The sequence below is a fragment of the Pristis pectinata genome, chromosome 8 (genome assembly GCF_009764475.1).
Source record: "Pristis pectinata isolate sPriPec2 chromosome 8, sPriPec2.1.pri, whole genome shotgun sequence".
NCBI lineage: Eukaryota > Metazoa > Chordata > Chondrichthyes > Rhinopristiformes > Pristidae > Pristis > Pristis pectinata.
The window spans coordinates 81,990,515-82,004,787 of NC_067412.1; the positions used below are offsets into that span (position 1 = coordinate 81,990,515).

Genomic DNA, 14,273 nt, shown 5'->3' on the forward strand with positions numbered 1-14,273 from the left:
GTCACATTGAGAGCATGCATTCTGCACACTGACAGCATCCAAGGTTAGGATTGAACCCAGGTTGCTGAAACTATGAAGCAGCAACACTAATTTGAAAGGGTGTTAGGAGGTAGAAACCCTCAAGCATTTTAAAGGTACCCAGTAAGCACTTGATGTGCTATAACTTATGAGGCCATGGATCAAGACCCAGGTGTGAGAATAGCTTTTTTTTGTTGAGCATGAACTTAATATGCCAAATGTCCATCTTTAGTGCTGTAAGTCTCTAATGGTATCAAATGGTCACATGCAATTCAGTTGATAGTTTGAGCTTAGTTAAGTGTAGGTTTTCTGAGGCAGCAAACATATATTGATTTATGAATTCTATCCTTAGTTTCTGATTGTTTTCACTTCTAGTTTAAGCCTCAGACATAATACATTCCCGAGCCCATCTCTATTTTAAGATTTCTTGCATTCAATTAGGTACCTGTTAAAAGTGAATAACGACACAAAATTTGACAGTGTTTTCAACTCATTAAATACCAAAGACCATTACAACTTCCATTAAAGATACTCTGTGTCATTGCTATTGTAATAAAATGCAAACAAAACTTTTCAAACACATATTAGTTTTAAAAGGTACCACATTGTCTGCTAGAATCCTTTCAACATTTACTTAAATATGACCTTCCCAGGATTAATTTGGCAGATTTGAATTCAATACATTTTTCTGCATCGGCATCATTATATAAATCACACACTAAATGCACAACTCTACACTTTACTCTTCTGTTTATGATAACAGAACATATATTTGTAATATCTTTAAAATTTACTGTTCCACTGTACCCTTTTAAAAATTTCAATTGCCCAGTACAGTCTATATGTATATGTTACCTAATATTAAGGCTTATAGTTCATAGTCACATGACATTTGCAAAGAATTAAGAGCATTTCTAATTGGTTTCTTTTGCCTTTAATATTCATCTCTGTTCACTCAAGCATCTATTTCACAGAATTGTCTGTAGATTGAAAAATGAAATTAATTTTGATAACAATTTTCATTAATTGTCTTACTTATCTATGTAAGAATGATTACTTTGCAGTGTTGAGGTTGAAGCAATTTGTGGACATGGAAGCCAATACATAAAGCAAATTCTTTTTTTTTGTTATTCACTCTGTCTAATCGTTGTGTGGCTCATATCTGGCTGAATTCTAGAGTGTTATGTCCGTTATAGTGTGGTTAACATTCAACATGTATCCATGCAACCTTTATACAGTACATCTTCTGACTGCATTAATGCATGCAGCACAGTAGCGTAGCAGTTAGCGCGATGCTATTACAGCACCAGCAATCAGGGTTCGATTCCCGTCGCTGTAAGGAGTTTGTACATTCTCCCGTGTCTGCGTGGGTTTCCTCCGGGTGCTCCGGTTTCCTCCCACATTGCAAAGACGTACGGGTAGGTTAATTTCGGTTTAAAATGGGCGGCGTGGATTCGTTGGGCCGGAAGGGCCTGTTACCACGCTGTAAATAAAAAAAAACAAAACTGTGTCTGCCCTTGCTTGATGACAATGGTTGATAAATCGTGTTACTCGATGTTAGAGTTACATGGCTAGTAGATCCCAAATTTCTGAATTCAGAGGTGCATCATGACTATTCCATCTTGGCCTTTAAATGGAAATTCATGACCTGTGTGTGAGTTACCACAACATTTAAATGTAAGCATTTTGAACATAGACATTTTCAGAAAACATAACTTAATAAATTTATATTTTCAGTTAACATAATTTTATCAAGGTGTAGACTGGAATTTCTGTGCCTATGTTGTTCAAACCTTTATATAGAAATTCCCGTCTACACCATGTTGAAGTAATGGGGAAACTCTTGAATTCAGGCTGTGAAGTGGAGCAGAACATCACCCCAACAGGACTGCTGTTTACCAATAGAGAGACTGTGTGTGGATTTCCTGACACCATCTTATGTTAAGGGTATTATGTCAGGGAGGTGTCTAGGCTAAACTTGGCAACTCTGCCCTTCAAAGGCCTCATTTTCTGCACAGAGTTAAGATTTCTTCTAACTGGTATATTTTGCATCTATAAGACATGCTATGAACTTCTGTGAGGCCTGTTAAAAAGCTCCAAACTTCTGCCAGTTGTGCTGGTTAATTCTGGTGGGGATGAATTATCTTAGGCCTTCCAGCAAAATAATTCCTTTTGGATCCTAAGATTGCAACAGCTACTTTATCTCCTTGGTCTGGGATGGCCTCAAGCAGAAAACTGAATCATGCATAAATACTAGCATGGGGTACACAGAGGTCTTTGTTCGTCCAAACTGCTGGTCCATAATCAATAATGATATACTGTAGTTATGTCCGCTATCAGACATTCTACTGTCCACCTCAAGTCTGCAGGATTAGTGAGGAGTAATCTGCCTCAAACCAATAACTATTCGTATTTTATATCTATAAATATATTATACATGAGAGAGAGCGAGAGAGCAAGAGAGCAGGTGAATTAAAGCTCATCTCTTAAATTCAGATGTAGTTAAACTAATCTGAAATATTAGCAATACAAAGGTGATAATACTCAATAAGTCAGGTCAGGCAGAACTGCAGAAACTCCTTCTCCTTCCACAGACGCTGCCTGACCAGCTGAGTACCATCAACATTTTCCACTTTTGTTTCAGATTTCCAACAAAAATCATTTTTTTCTTGTTGCTTTTCCACTACTTAAATGTTGGTCTTTGTTAAAATAATCCTGAAATACTTACAGATCATTTCATTCAATACAAACTGACATTGGTTATAACCAAACTACTCCCTTGTTGCATTTGATCTATTGCCATTCAGTGATCCTGCAGCAAACTACAGCAGATACTAATACTGATTATTGTGCTCGGGATCCTGAGGTAAATTTTCTTGGGATTTCACTAAACGTTTGGGAGCAGTAATATGCAAACCATGGGAAAGTGGGTCTACCCAATATAAATGTACTGTTTCTTCTTATGACTGGATCTTAATGCAGAAAAGTCACTGTTGTACACAATCTTACATTTTAACAAGTATAACAAATTTGAGAGCAAATTCATCATTCATGATTAAATTCCTGATATGCCAAATTACCTTATGTGGCATTTTAAAAAAATGTTTCTTTCATGTTCATATATTCCTTGTAATTGTAATTGTTTTTATGCAAGCTCTTCATACTTATAGTTCCCTAATTTATGACTAGTGGTGTCCCACAAAGATGAGGATCAGTGCCAAGACCCTTGCTGTTTGTAGTATACGTGAATGACTTGGATGTGGATCTGGAAGACACGATCAATAAGTTTGCAGATGACACAGAGATTGGCAGAGTTACCGATAGTGTGGAAGGTAGTCTTAGACTGCAGAAAGATATTGATGCATTGGTGAAATGGGTTGAAAAGTGGGAGATGGAGTTCAATCTAGAAAAGTGTGAGACGATGCATTTTGGGAGCAGTAATGTTAGGACGTACACCATTATTGATAGGGGCTTAAGGAGTATTAAGTCCATAGATCCTTGAAGGTGGCAGCGCAGGTCGACAACGCGGTTAATAAGGCATATGGGATACTATCCTACATTTGTCATGACTTTGAACACAGAAGTAAGGAGGTTATGCTCCAAGTTTATAAGATCTTGGTCAGACCTCAGCTAGAGTACTGTGTGCATTTCTGGTCTAAGGTATAGGAAGGATGTGATGGCACTGGAGAGGGTACAGAGGAGATTCACCAGGATGTTACCTGGGATGGAGCAGTTCAGTTATAAGGAGAGGTTCAAGAAGCTAGACAGCACTGTACTGCTGCTGCTAAACAACAAATTTCACATCATGTAAGTTAGTGATAATAAACCTGATTCTGTTCACTCTGGAGGAGTGAAGGTTAAGAGTGGACATGACTGAGGTATATAAATTATGAGAGGGTAGGATGCAAGAAACTTTCCCTCATATCAGAGGTAGATAAAAACTTAGAGGATATAGGTTTAAGGTAAGGAGGAAGAAATTTAAAGGGGATGTGAAGTGGACCTTCTGCTTCACCCAGAGGGTGGCAAGTATCTAGAAAGTATTGCCAGAGAGATTGTCTAGATGAGTGCCTGAATTACTTAGGCATAGAAGGGTAATGACCAAATTCTGCATGATGGGATTAATACAGAAGGGTGCCCACTGGTCGGATGAGATGGGCCGAATGGCTGTTTCCATGCTGTACAATTCTATGGCTTTTTAACTGATGTTCTACCTACAAACTCTCCTATATAGTTCTAACACCATTTTTCATTATGACAGCGAAGGAGGCCATTCAGCCCATTGAGATTGTGTGGCCCATACAGCAATCACATTCCTCCACTCCCTGTAACCTATTCTCCTCATATTGTCATTAACTTCCTCCAGATTCTATCACTCACCTATAGAGAAGGGGGAAATTTACTGTGTCTGATTAACCTACCAATTCATAATCCTTTGGGATGTGGGAGGAAACTGGAGCATCTGGGGAATTCCATGTGGTCAGAAGGAGAATACGCAAGCTCTACACAGAGAGCACCAGAGGTCAGGATTGAACTGGGCTGCTGGTGCTGTGAGGTAGTAGCTCTTCTAGTTGCTTCAATACTCTAGTATATTTGCAAAGTCACAATTGCTTTACTTTTGGCCACCCCAACATTTTTATCCATTCAAGGGTCTTAAAACATTTCATCCTTTTCCTTCTCCTATTGACTAGTATTTTGTAGTAATTGGTGAATAAACGGTGCAATTTAGAGTCATAACATTATACAGCACACAAACAGGCCTTTTGACCAAATTTGCCCATGCTGACCATGGTGCCTGCCTGATCTGGTCCCATTTGTCTTTATTAGGCCCATATCCCTCTAAACCTTTCCTATCCACATATCTTGTCTCTGTCTTTTAAACACTTAAATTTATTGCATGTAATCACAGGACTTTGATGGGCATTTGCACTGAAAACTGTAGCAACTGAAACCCATTTCAGTGTAGCATCCTTACTGCGAATCTGAAGCCTGTGTGAACAGTGTCAGCAATGGCATGTCTCCTTATTCAACAAGATCGGTACATGGATAGGAACGGTTTAGGAGGGATACGGGCCAAACTTGGGCAAATGGGACAAGTTTAGATGGAAATCTTGGACAGCAGGGACTGGTTGGGCTGAAGGAACTGTTTCTGTGCCGCTGTATGACTCTGGCTCTGAAGACTGAAGGACCCTTAATGACAGATACAGTATCTGTTCCAGGAAGTGTCAGTTAGCTCAAGGTCAAATCATCAGGGGAAAAGAAAATAAAAAGAGGGAAACAAAGATGAGACTAAGAGAGAAAGAATGAGAAAAAAAGTGAAAAAGTTTTTTTCTATCTTACTAAATGCCCACCAAATCTTAAGCAAAGAAACGCCAATTTTGGTGGAAGTCTTGCAGTAATTAACATTTAACAATTCCATTAAACATTCACTTATACCTGATTCAACACATTTAACATTTTTGTGTACTTTAGGTAAGTGTCTGTCACATAGGTACGGCAAATTTTTTCATCCATCTACAGTGTGCAGTTTTCATAAGTTTGTGTCCATTTTACTCTTTAGTAACAATGATACTTAAAACCTCACTCTTATTTTTTACTACAATAATGGACCAACATTTTCTGGTCAGATTGTCTTACTGTGACAAGGAGGACTTGAAGATCCACTTTAGTGTTTTAATTGGGTTTTGTATTCTGGTTCTTTCCACCTGACCTTGAATCATGGGTGGAAACAGAATTACAGCCATAGATGATGCCCTCAATTCATATTTCTATTATTTCATGTAAGCACAAATAAAGCACTGAGTTCCTGGTGGGCCACTTCAATATAAAAACAGCTTTATGAATCTTTCACATGTAAGATGATACTTAATACTTTTTGATCTTTTGGCTACAGATTTGACTGTGTTTTACTGGCAATGCAGACAAATCCAGGACTTTATTACAAATATCTGAAATTTATTGACTGCGGAAATTCCTGCAGGTGGACTCTATATGGAATTCAATGTTGCAATAGAAGCCTACTGGACTTATTCAGAACTTGCATTGGGGAACCTCCTCACAGTGCCCCTGAAGGATCCATGAGCCCACGAGTCCCAGTTCATTCTTGTTGTCAGACCACACACTCAATATCTTAGATGCAGAAGACTAAAACTGTAGTCTTCCATTACCCAACTTGAGTGGTGTTTACAGATGCAAAAGCCGCCTACTCTTGTCTTTTGTTCTAAATAACTGTGCCTGTTCTCTCTTTTTAGAACTTCCTTGAAAACCCAGATTTTTTAAACAAAGGATTTAGTCATCTCTTCTGAAATCCTCTTTGGCTTGCAGTTCATTTTTTTTTTACACTCTTGAAAAACTTTGGGATATTTTTCTAGGCTAAAAAAACTAAATGAATGCACGTTGTCATGGAAGACAAAAAGACCCATTTGAGATACGTAATGGGATAGAGAGAAATTATGCCTGTGAAGGCTTGCAATATTTTTTTCCAAACAAAATCCAGCTACATTGCATCGTGATTGTATTTTGGTGTATTTAATTGATCACTTCATTGGCTGTAATACATTTTGGGGCAATCGGAGGTCAGGGAACAAACTATACAAATGCAAGTCTTTTTTTGGTATTGTGTGGTGAATCATATAATTAGTTTCCAAAATATCTGCAAGGTTTTTAATGCTCCATTTAATTCATGAAATGTTTTCTGGCTCAATTGATCGCTTTTTAATGGTGCCAAATTGCAAAGTTCCATAGGTAATATAAATTGGTATTTTCCAACAAATAACACACAACTTGTTCCTTGTGCACTAATGGATACATGCAGACACTTAAGTTCCTTTAGGATCTAGCCATCTCTATTTCAATCAAGAAGATATTTCCATTCCTTATATTATGCAATATCCTCATTTAGATTTATTAGGTACAAGATATTGGTCATGTGAAATTCTATCACAATTTTGTGCAAGGATGTGTGGACAGGTGTCTTCAGAAGCTCACTCAGCTGAAAATATAGTTTGAAACAATTTTAATTTTTCACAAAACTTTTACTTCTTGGAACTGAAACTCAGGAGATCATAATATTCTATCTGTAAACAATTTCAAAATATCTTTTCTTTTCCTGAGAGTTGATGCATCTAAATGTAGATAAAACCACCATTACCAACAAATGTTAAAATTACAAGAATACTCAGAGCATTTTTAAAGATGCCAAAGTGATAATTTTCATCTACAGGCTGTTCCTCCCTCACACACACAACAGATTCTGTAACATTTCCATTGGTCTTTTGTACAACATGTGCAGAAGTACATACAATGTATAATATTAACATTATCTCATTACTTTTATTTAGTCAATGAGTTTGCGTAAAACTATTCTGATATCAGATGAATTGATTATGTGTGAAGTGCTTAAAAAGGATACAAGGCGGCCCTAAGTGAATTCAAGTATTTATCTGTCTCTGCTTGGAGCAACTAAGCTACAACACCACTGCTTAAGCTCACCTGCTGTTATATGACTTGCTGTATAACCCATGTAAAATATGACGCAAACAAATGAACTTCAGGGAACTTCTGTGTAGTCTTTTAAAAGCACGGTTTATTCTGTGCTCCACACCACACTTCTGGTGACAACCAGGCAAATCAGTAATAGTATTTTAATTTATACTTTTCCCTCCAAATTTTACTGAAGATGAAAGGTAGGAGTCAGGAATTTGAGTATTTGTATGTTGTGCACCTAGACAAAGATGTTAGCTTAGTCTTAGGACTGCAGAATGGTGCCATAAGATGTCCAAAAACCAGACCACAGTAACACATTGATGATATTCTTTTTTTCCAGCACATTCTGGACAGCAGATAATCAACAATGTTTACCCAACTAAAATTTTACACTGTACACATCTCTATATGTTCATCACTATATGCTGAACTATTGCTGCATTGCACCTCTAAAGGGAACAAAATAACTGCCTTGCACAGCATAAATAATGTGCATCTCCACTTTTACATGCATATTTCACTGTATGTTTTTGTTTTAATTTCTCCTGTGTACATGGAACACAATCTTCAGTTGGTAGCTTAGCTTTATTTATGTGTAAGATTAGTTGGTGCACAGTATCTGTCAAAGACAGGGCACCAGAAGGGTCATTCTTTTCTGGAAACTTCTCTTCCACTTAAAAGGTCAAGGCCATGCAACTTGTAGGTTAGTAAATATGCATCAATACTTGGGACTGATTCCTTGAACATCAAACTTGCTCCATTTTCCTCTTTAGTATGTAATCCAGTTGTAATTATATAATCCTCAACCAGAAATGTCAAGTGGATGAAAAACATAATTAAAATCTTCACTGCTTTATTTTATTTCAAGACTTACCGTTATGTTTGTTTCCCAATGGTCCTGCTTTTAATGAAAAAAAAATGTTCAAATCCTTTACCAAGTGATACAACAGAATTATTTTCCAAACCGCAATTATGAATATTTTATGAATTACTTGATCAAAAGTAGATATTAAACTTGGATGCATGGACATACCGACGGTCTTAAACAGAAGTAAACTTTCTAGCAAATCACAGCCTAAGTAGGCATTGAAAGAAAACTGCTTTTCATATTACAGCTCACCTCTGTCTGTGTCATACAGATAGACAAATCTTTCCCACTTGTAGTGTGTCAGAAGACTTAAGAGTGCTCCTTGTAGTGGAGGCCTCAGTTGAATAACAAACTGAACTTCACCTTCTGTAGGAAAGCTTGGTGTGATGAAGGAAGTGTGCAGTGCTCCGCAGAAAGATGTTAGCGTGTTCACAGATCTCTTATCATAGAAGCCAAAAATGGCATAAACTCCTTTGGAGTACTGTGAACAGACTGAAAAAGAAGATCCTGGTTAGTTTTTGTAAGCGTCAAATAATAGAATTTCCAATACCTGCATTACAAGCTATACACTATCTATAACTTACCAGGATGGTGTATACATAATGGCCAGGAAAACATACAAAGTTTGACCAACATCTTTAAGCAAAAAAAAGTTGACGTAACTTCTAAGAAGTTGAAAATTAAGAGCAATGTGGGAATGCAAGCACTTAATTTTTCTACTCTAGTTCGTAGATGATACATTTTGTCATTTCTTTTGGAGAGAACTATAAAGCCAAAATACATCAAAGCCTTGAAATTTTGATGGTATAAAAACGTATACAAGTTTGGTGGTGCATTACAAGGAGTCCAAAGTTCTGATTGCCTGTAACAATTGATTTTTATATTACCTTATGTTAAGTGGAGATATTTGCCTTAGGTTACTGACACTAGTTATGTGTATTAACGAACAGGCCTTGCAAGAGTTAAGCCTTTTTCCTGGTACGTTTCACCAATGCGAAGTGCAAGAAGAAAATCAGGTCATTCTGGGGCTGGGGTTGGGCAGGGTCTGGGTTCAATTGCCAGGGATCACTGAAAAGGTGTAAACTCTGAAGGTGAGGAAAGACTCATTTAAGGAGCAGCGAAACAGGCTTCACAATTGCATTGGAAGTCTGCTTCTGCATAAGTAGTCTTCAGACCATCTGGGCCATTCATATGTTCTGAAAATCCCAGAAGTGGGACATAGAGATGCAATGCACATAATTAACATGCAACTTCTTATGTCAAGGATCTTCTGCCCACTATGTATTGGGAGAATGGAGGACAATGTGACACAAATTGTAGACTTTGCAATCCACCCAATATGTCCCCAATTTCCATTAACATTTACCTGCAAAGAACTTGAATTGCACAGTAGAAAAAGGGTAATACATAATCAAATTTCCATGCAAGAGCTACATAGAGTAGTACAGCGGGAAAACAGGCCCTTTGGCCCAACTGGTCAATGCCGACCATAGCATCCTCCCTGCTAGTCCCAGTTGCCCACATTCAGCCCATAACCTTCCAAACCCCTCCCCTTCATTTACCTATCCAAATCCCTCTTAAATGTTGCAATTGTACCCGCCTCAACCATTTCTTCCAGCAGCTCATTCCAGGTACTCACTACCCTCTGTGTAAAGTAGTTATCTCTCAGGTCTTTTAAATCTCTCCCCTCTTATCTTGTATCTGTGCCCTCTAGTTATGGACTCCCCAACCCAGGGGAAAAGACTATGACCGTCCACCTTATCTCATAACTCATAGTCACACATCACAGAAACAGGCCCTTTGGCCCAACTGGTCCATGCCGACCAAGATTCCCATCTAAGCTACTCCCATTTGCCTGCATGACCAAACCAATACATTCAATTCATTATCCTCAAGGTGCAAGTTCACTGTTTTGTTATTTTCTAATAATGAATCATCATGATGTGTAGTTCAGTAATGACATGGACAGTTGTCTCCTCTTGAATTTAAAAAAATATTAATTGTAGAGCACAATATCACTTTTGGAAGAGAAAACAAGGAGATTTCATTTTGAGAATTTCTCCATGAAGTATCGCATGTCCTGCTTTGAAGTTGCCCAGTTGAATTGGAGCTCGTACTGAAGCAGGTGGGACATATTTCTCACTTCCAAGGGGCCTTGTTGCATCAAATCTCCATCTAACTAAACTGAGAGAATTGAGTCAGTCCTGCAATTAGTGAATTATGAAGCAGATGCTAAGCAACTTTAATGCAAAAACTTACTGTTTATTTTTTTAATGGTTATTTTAGACTTGGAACTGTTTATTTAAAATGTTATTGGGTTTATTTTTCAGGTGCTGCTCTACATCTGCATGATTATGCCTTGCTGAACACAGATTATCCAAATTGCTCATGATTTTATAAACTTCTATGAGGTTATCCCTCACTCTCCTACACTCAAGGAATCAAGATCCAACGTGGCCAACCTCTCCCTATAACTCAGGCCCTCCAGTTCAGGCAGCATCCTCATAAATCTTTTCTGTACCCTTTCCAGTTCAACAACGTCTTTCCTATAACAGTGACCAAAACTGTCACAATATTCCAAGTGCAGCCTCACCAATGACTTATATAGCTGCAATATAATGTCCTTATTCCTAAACTCGATGCCCTGACTGAAGGAGGCCAGCATCCTTAACACCTTCCTCACCATCCTGTCTACTTGCGCGGTCGCTTTCAGCAAACCGTGCAATTGTACTCCCAGGTCCCTCTGTTCCACAATACTTGTCACTGCCCTGTACAAGTCCTACCCTGGTTTGACTGTTCAAAATGCATTACCTTACACTTATCCAAGTTGAAATCCACTTGCCATTCCTCAGCCCATCTCCCTAACTGATCAAGATCTCTTTGCATTTCATTGTAACCTGCTTCACTATCAACAAGACCCCCTAATTTAGTATCATCAGCAAACTTGCTAATCGTGCCATGTGCATTTATATCCAAATCACTTACATAAAATAATGAATAACAGAGGTCCCAACACTGACCCCTGGGGCACCCCACTAGTCATAGGCCTCCAGTCAGAGAATCAACCTTCAACCATCACTCTCTGCTTCCTAACATCAAGCCAATTCCGAATTCACCTTGCTAGCTCCCTCTGAATCCCTTGCAACCTAACTTTCCAGATCAGCCTGCCATGTGGGACCTTGTCAAAGGCCTTACTGAAGTCCATATAGACAACATCTACTGCTCTACCTTCATCTATCCCCTTAGTTATCTCTTCAGACAACTGCAAAAGATTCATCAGACATGACCTCACATACAAAACCGTGCTGACTATTCCTGATCAGGCCTCGACTATTCAAGCGATGATAGATCTTGTCCCTCAGAATTCTCTCCAGTAACATGCCTCCAATTGAAGTCAGGCTCACCGAACTACAGGCCTGTAGTTCCTTGGCCTGTCCTTGCTACCCTTCTTGAACATTGGAACAACATTAGCCACCCTCCAGTCTTCTGGAACTTCACCAGTGGCTAACGACGAAGCAAATATCTCTACGAGGGCCTCTCAATTGTTGAGATGTGATTGTTGAGCTCCATCTTGAGATATGAGGGCAAGTGACCAAAAGCATGGTCAAAAAGATAACAAAGGAGATTATTAAATCAAGGGAGAGGCATTAAAGCAGAGGGATTGGGAGGAAATTCTGACATACAATTAAAGATCAGAATTAAGATCAGAATTAAGAATTTAATAAACTTACAAATAAAGCATCAAAGAATTTTCTGTTCCATTTATTAGGCTAATACTATCATTTGCAAGGTAGACCCTTCATTGAAGCACATTTTTTGTGCTGGAACCTTTGGCAAGTATAATTCAATGCCCTTAAGAGATTTAAAGAATGCGAGGTGTACTTGTATGTTTTTTTTCTGCATGGAAAAGCCAAACTGATCTGAATTTGAGAATAACAGTTTCCTATACTGTTCAATGGCAGTAAATAAAGATGAATATCAAAGCAACTACAGCTATGAAGAACTGCATTAAGCTAGGACAACCAAACCAGGGACAGAATCCAAATAAACACCCTTAGTTCACTGAAATGACAATAAACCAATTTTACTCTGAGAAGCCTATTTCAATACCATCATAAATTTATACTTTAAAAAATTAGTACATTTTATGATCATCAGTTTCTCATCTGTTTTGTCCAATGGCTTTGATAATCATAAACATTACTGAGTAGATCCAACTTATTTTCTCTGTAAACTTCAATTTGAAATGAAGATGTCCATCTATTTAGCATTCAAATGCACCTTTTTACAAAATATGCCTGAATTTGAAGTGGGATAGACAGCAGATTTTTGGGTTTTGTTTGGAACATATTTTCCTTTAAATTACCTGTAAGAATGTACTTTGTTGAAAAAAAATCTTCTTCTCATTGATGTACAAAGTACTTGCGTGTGAATATCATCTAGAGGGAATTCCAAGACTTCAGTGATACTTATAGAACAGGATTGTTCATAAAGGATAATAGAAAATTTTTTCACTGAGATGCTTCATCCTGTGTAAATCAGCATGAAGCAACTCTTTCCCAAGCTGCATTGCTGATTCAACATGCTACACCATTGTGTTAAACATATTTTATAAGTACATGTTCTTGTGAAAGGTTGTAAAACAAATTTATTCTAGAATTTCTCATTTACATGATGTATTCTACTGAAGGGACTGAGCCTCTTCTCTACAAGGCTTTAAGTCACAGGAATACAAAAACTATATTTTACTACATTTTCCTCAAGCTGGTATATAGTAGAATTTCAATTAGGAAAAACAATGTTTTAAGGAAGGCGTAATTTTAATGTTATTCTCCACCTTAGGTCCAGTATTAGTAGGTTGGATATGAATTGCCAATTATGAAACTGAAGTGGGAAGAACAACTCAATGCCAGTTACTTAATAATGTATGTATCTACTTTTAACAGTTAACAGACTGATAACCCGTGACAAAGAAAGATGGGTTTGTAGCTGATCTTGATCTAGATCACTGGGATAAATTTTCACCTTGTGGAATATTACAGTATAATGGTTTAGCTGCAGGACTAGTTTAGTCACACAGCTAAACCAGGGCCCATGAATTCACCTTCCTTTTTCCATACCATTTGTTGCATCACATGTTCAAACTCCCTGCTGTTTGACTTTATACCAATTTGTACATTGCTCAGAGACATACAGTGTATACCTTTTTCATTTTCTGGCAGCCTGGCATCACTGGGAAGACCAGTATTTATTGCCCATACTTAATTCTCTTGAGAAGGTGGCAGTCAGCTACATTTGTGAACTACTACAGTCCTTCTGGTGAAGGTGGGCCAACATTGCTGTGGGGTAGGGAGCCCCAGGACTGGACAGAAATGATGAAGGACAAAAGATATATTTACAAGTCAGTATGATGTGCAACTTGGAGGGAATCTCCAGATGGTTTTTGTTTGTTAATTTCCTCCATCTGCAGAAAATCCTTCTTAGTTCTACCTATGTCATTGGTTCCCACGCAGACCACAGCAATGGGATCCTGCCCTTTTAGGTTCAAGTTTTATCCCAAGGGTGCATTCTTAATTTGGGACTCACTTGTGGCTGCTGAGTACTCGCTACATTGACTGGTATGAATTCATGATTTACCACATTAAATGGGAAGTTTAAATCCAGCCAATTAAACTATATATCAAAAAGGTGGCATCAGCGATAGTGACTATGAAAGCTGCTGAACCACTGTAAAAATGCTTATTTGTTCCCTAATGTGCTTTCGGAAAAGAAGCCTGCATTCTTTTTACCTACTCTGGCCCATATATAGCTCCAGACCAGTGACTGTAGAATGGCTCGGGGAGGGAAAAAATCATTTCTTGTAAGTTCTTGCATTATCAAACTTTAAAAACAAAGAGCATACCAA

At 38.0% G+C, this 14,273-nt stretch overlaps 1 protein-coding gene across 6 annotated transcripts in view; it reads right to left on the bottom strand.

Moving 5' to 3' along the window:
- Window positions 1–14,273, bottom strand: part of LOC127573018 (glutamate receptor 3-like) — a 239,866-nt gene that overhangs the window by 184,854 nt on the left and 40,739 nt on the right. For 5 of the 6 annotated variants that reach the window (XM_052020759.1, XM_052020756.1, XM_052020758.1 and 2 more), the window contains exon 3: window positions 8,621–8,860. The exons of the other annotated variant lie outside the window; for it this stretch is intronic. In XM_052020759.1, the coding sequence (XP_051876719.1) occupies window positions 8,621–8,860 (240 nt within the window). The remainder of the gene's footprint in view (window positions 1–8,620; window positions 8,861–14,273) is intronic. 6 annotated transcript variants of the gene reach the window in all.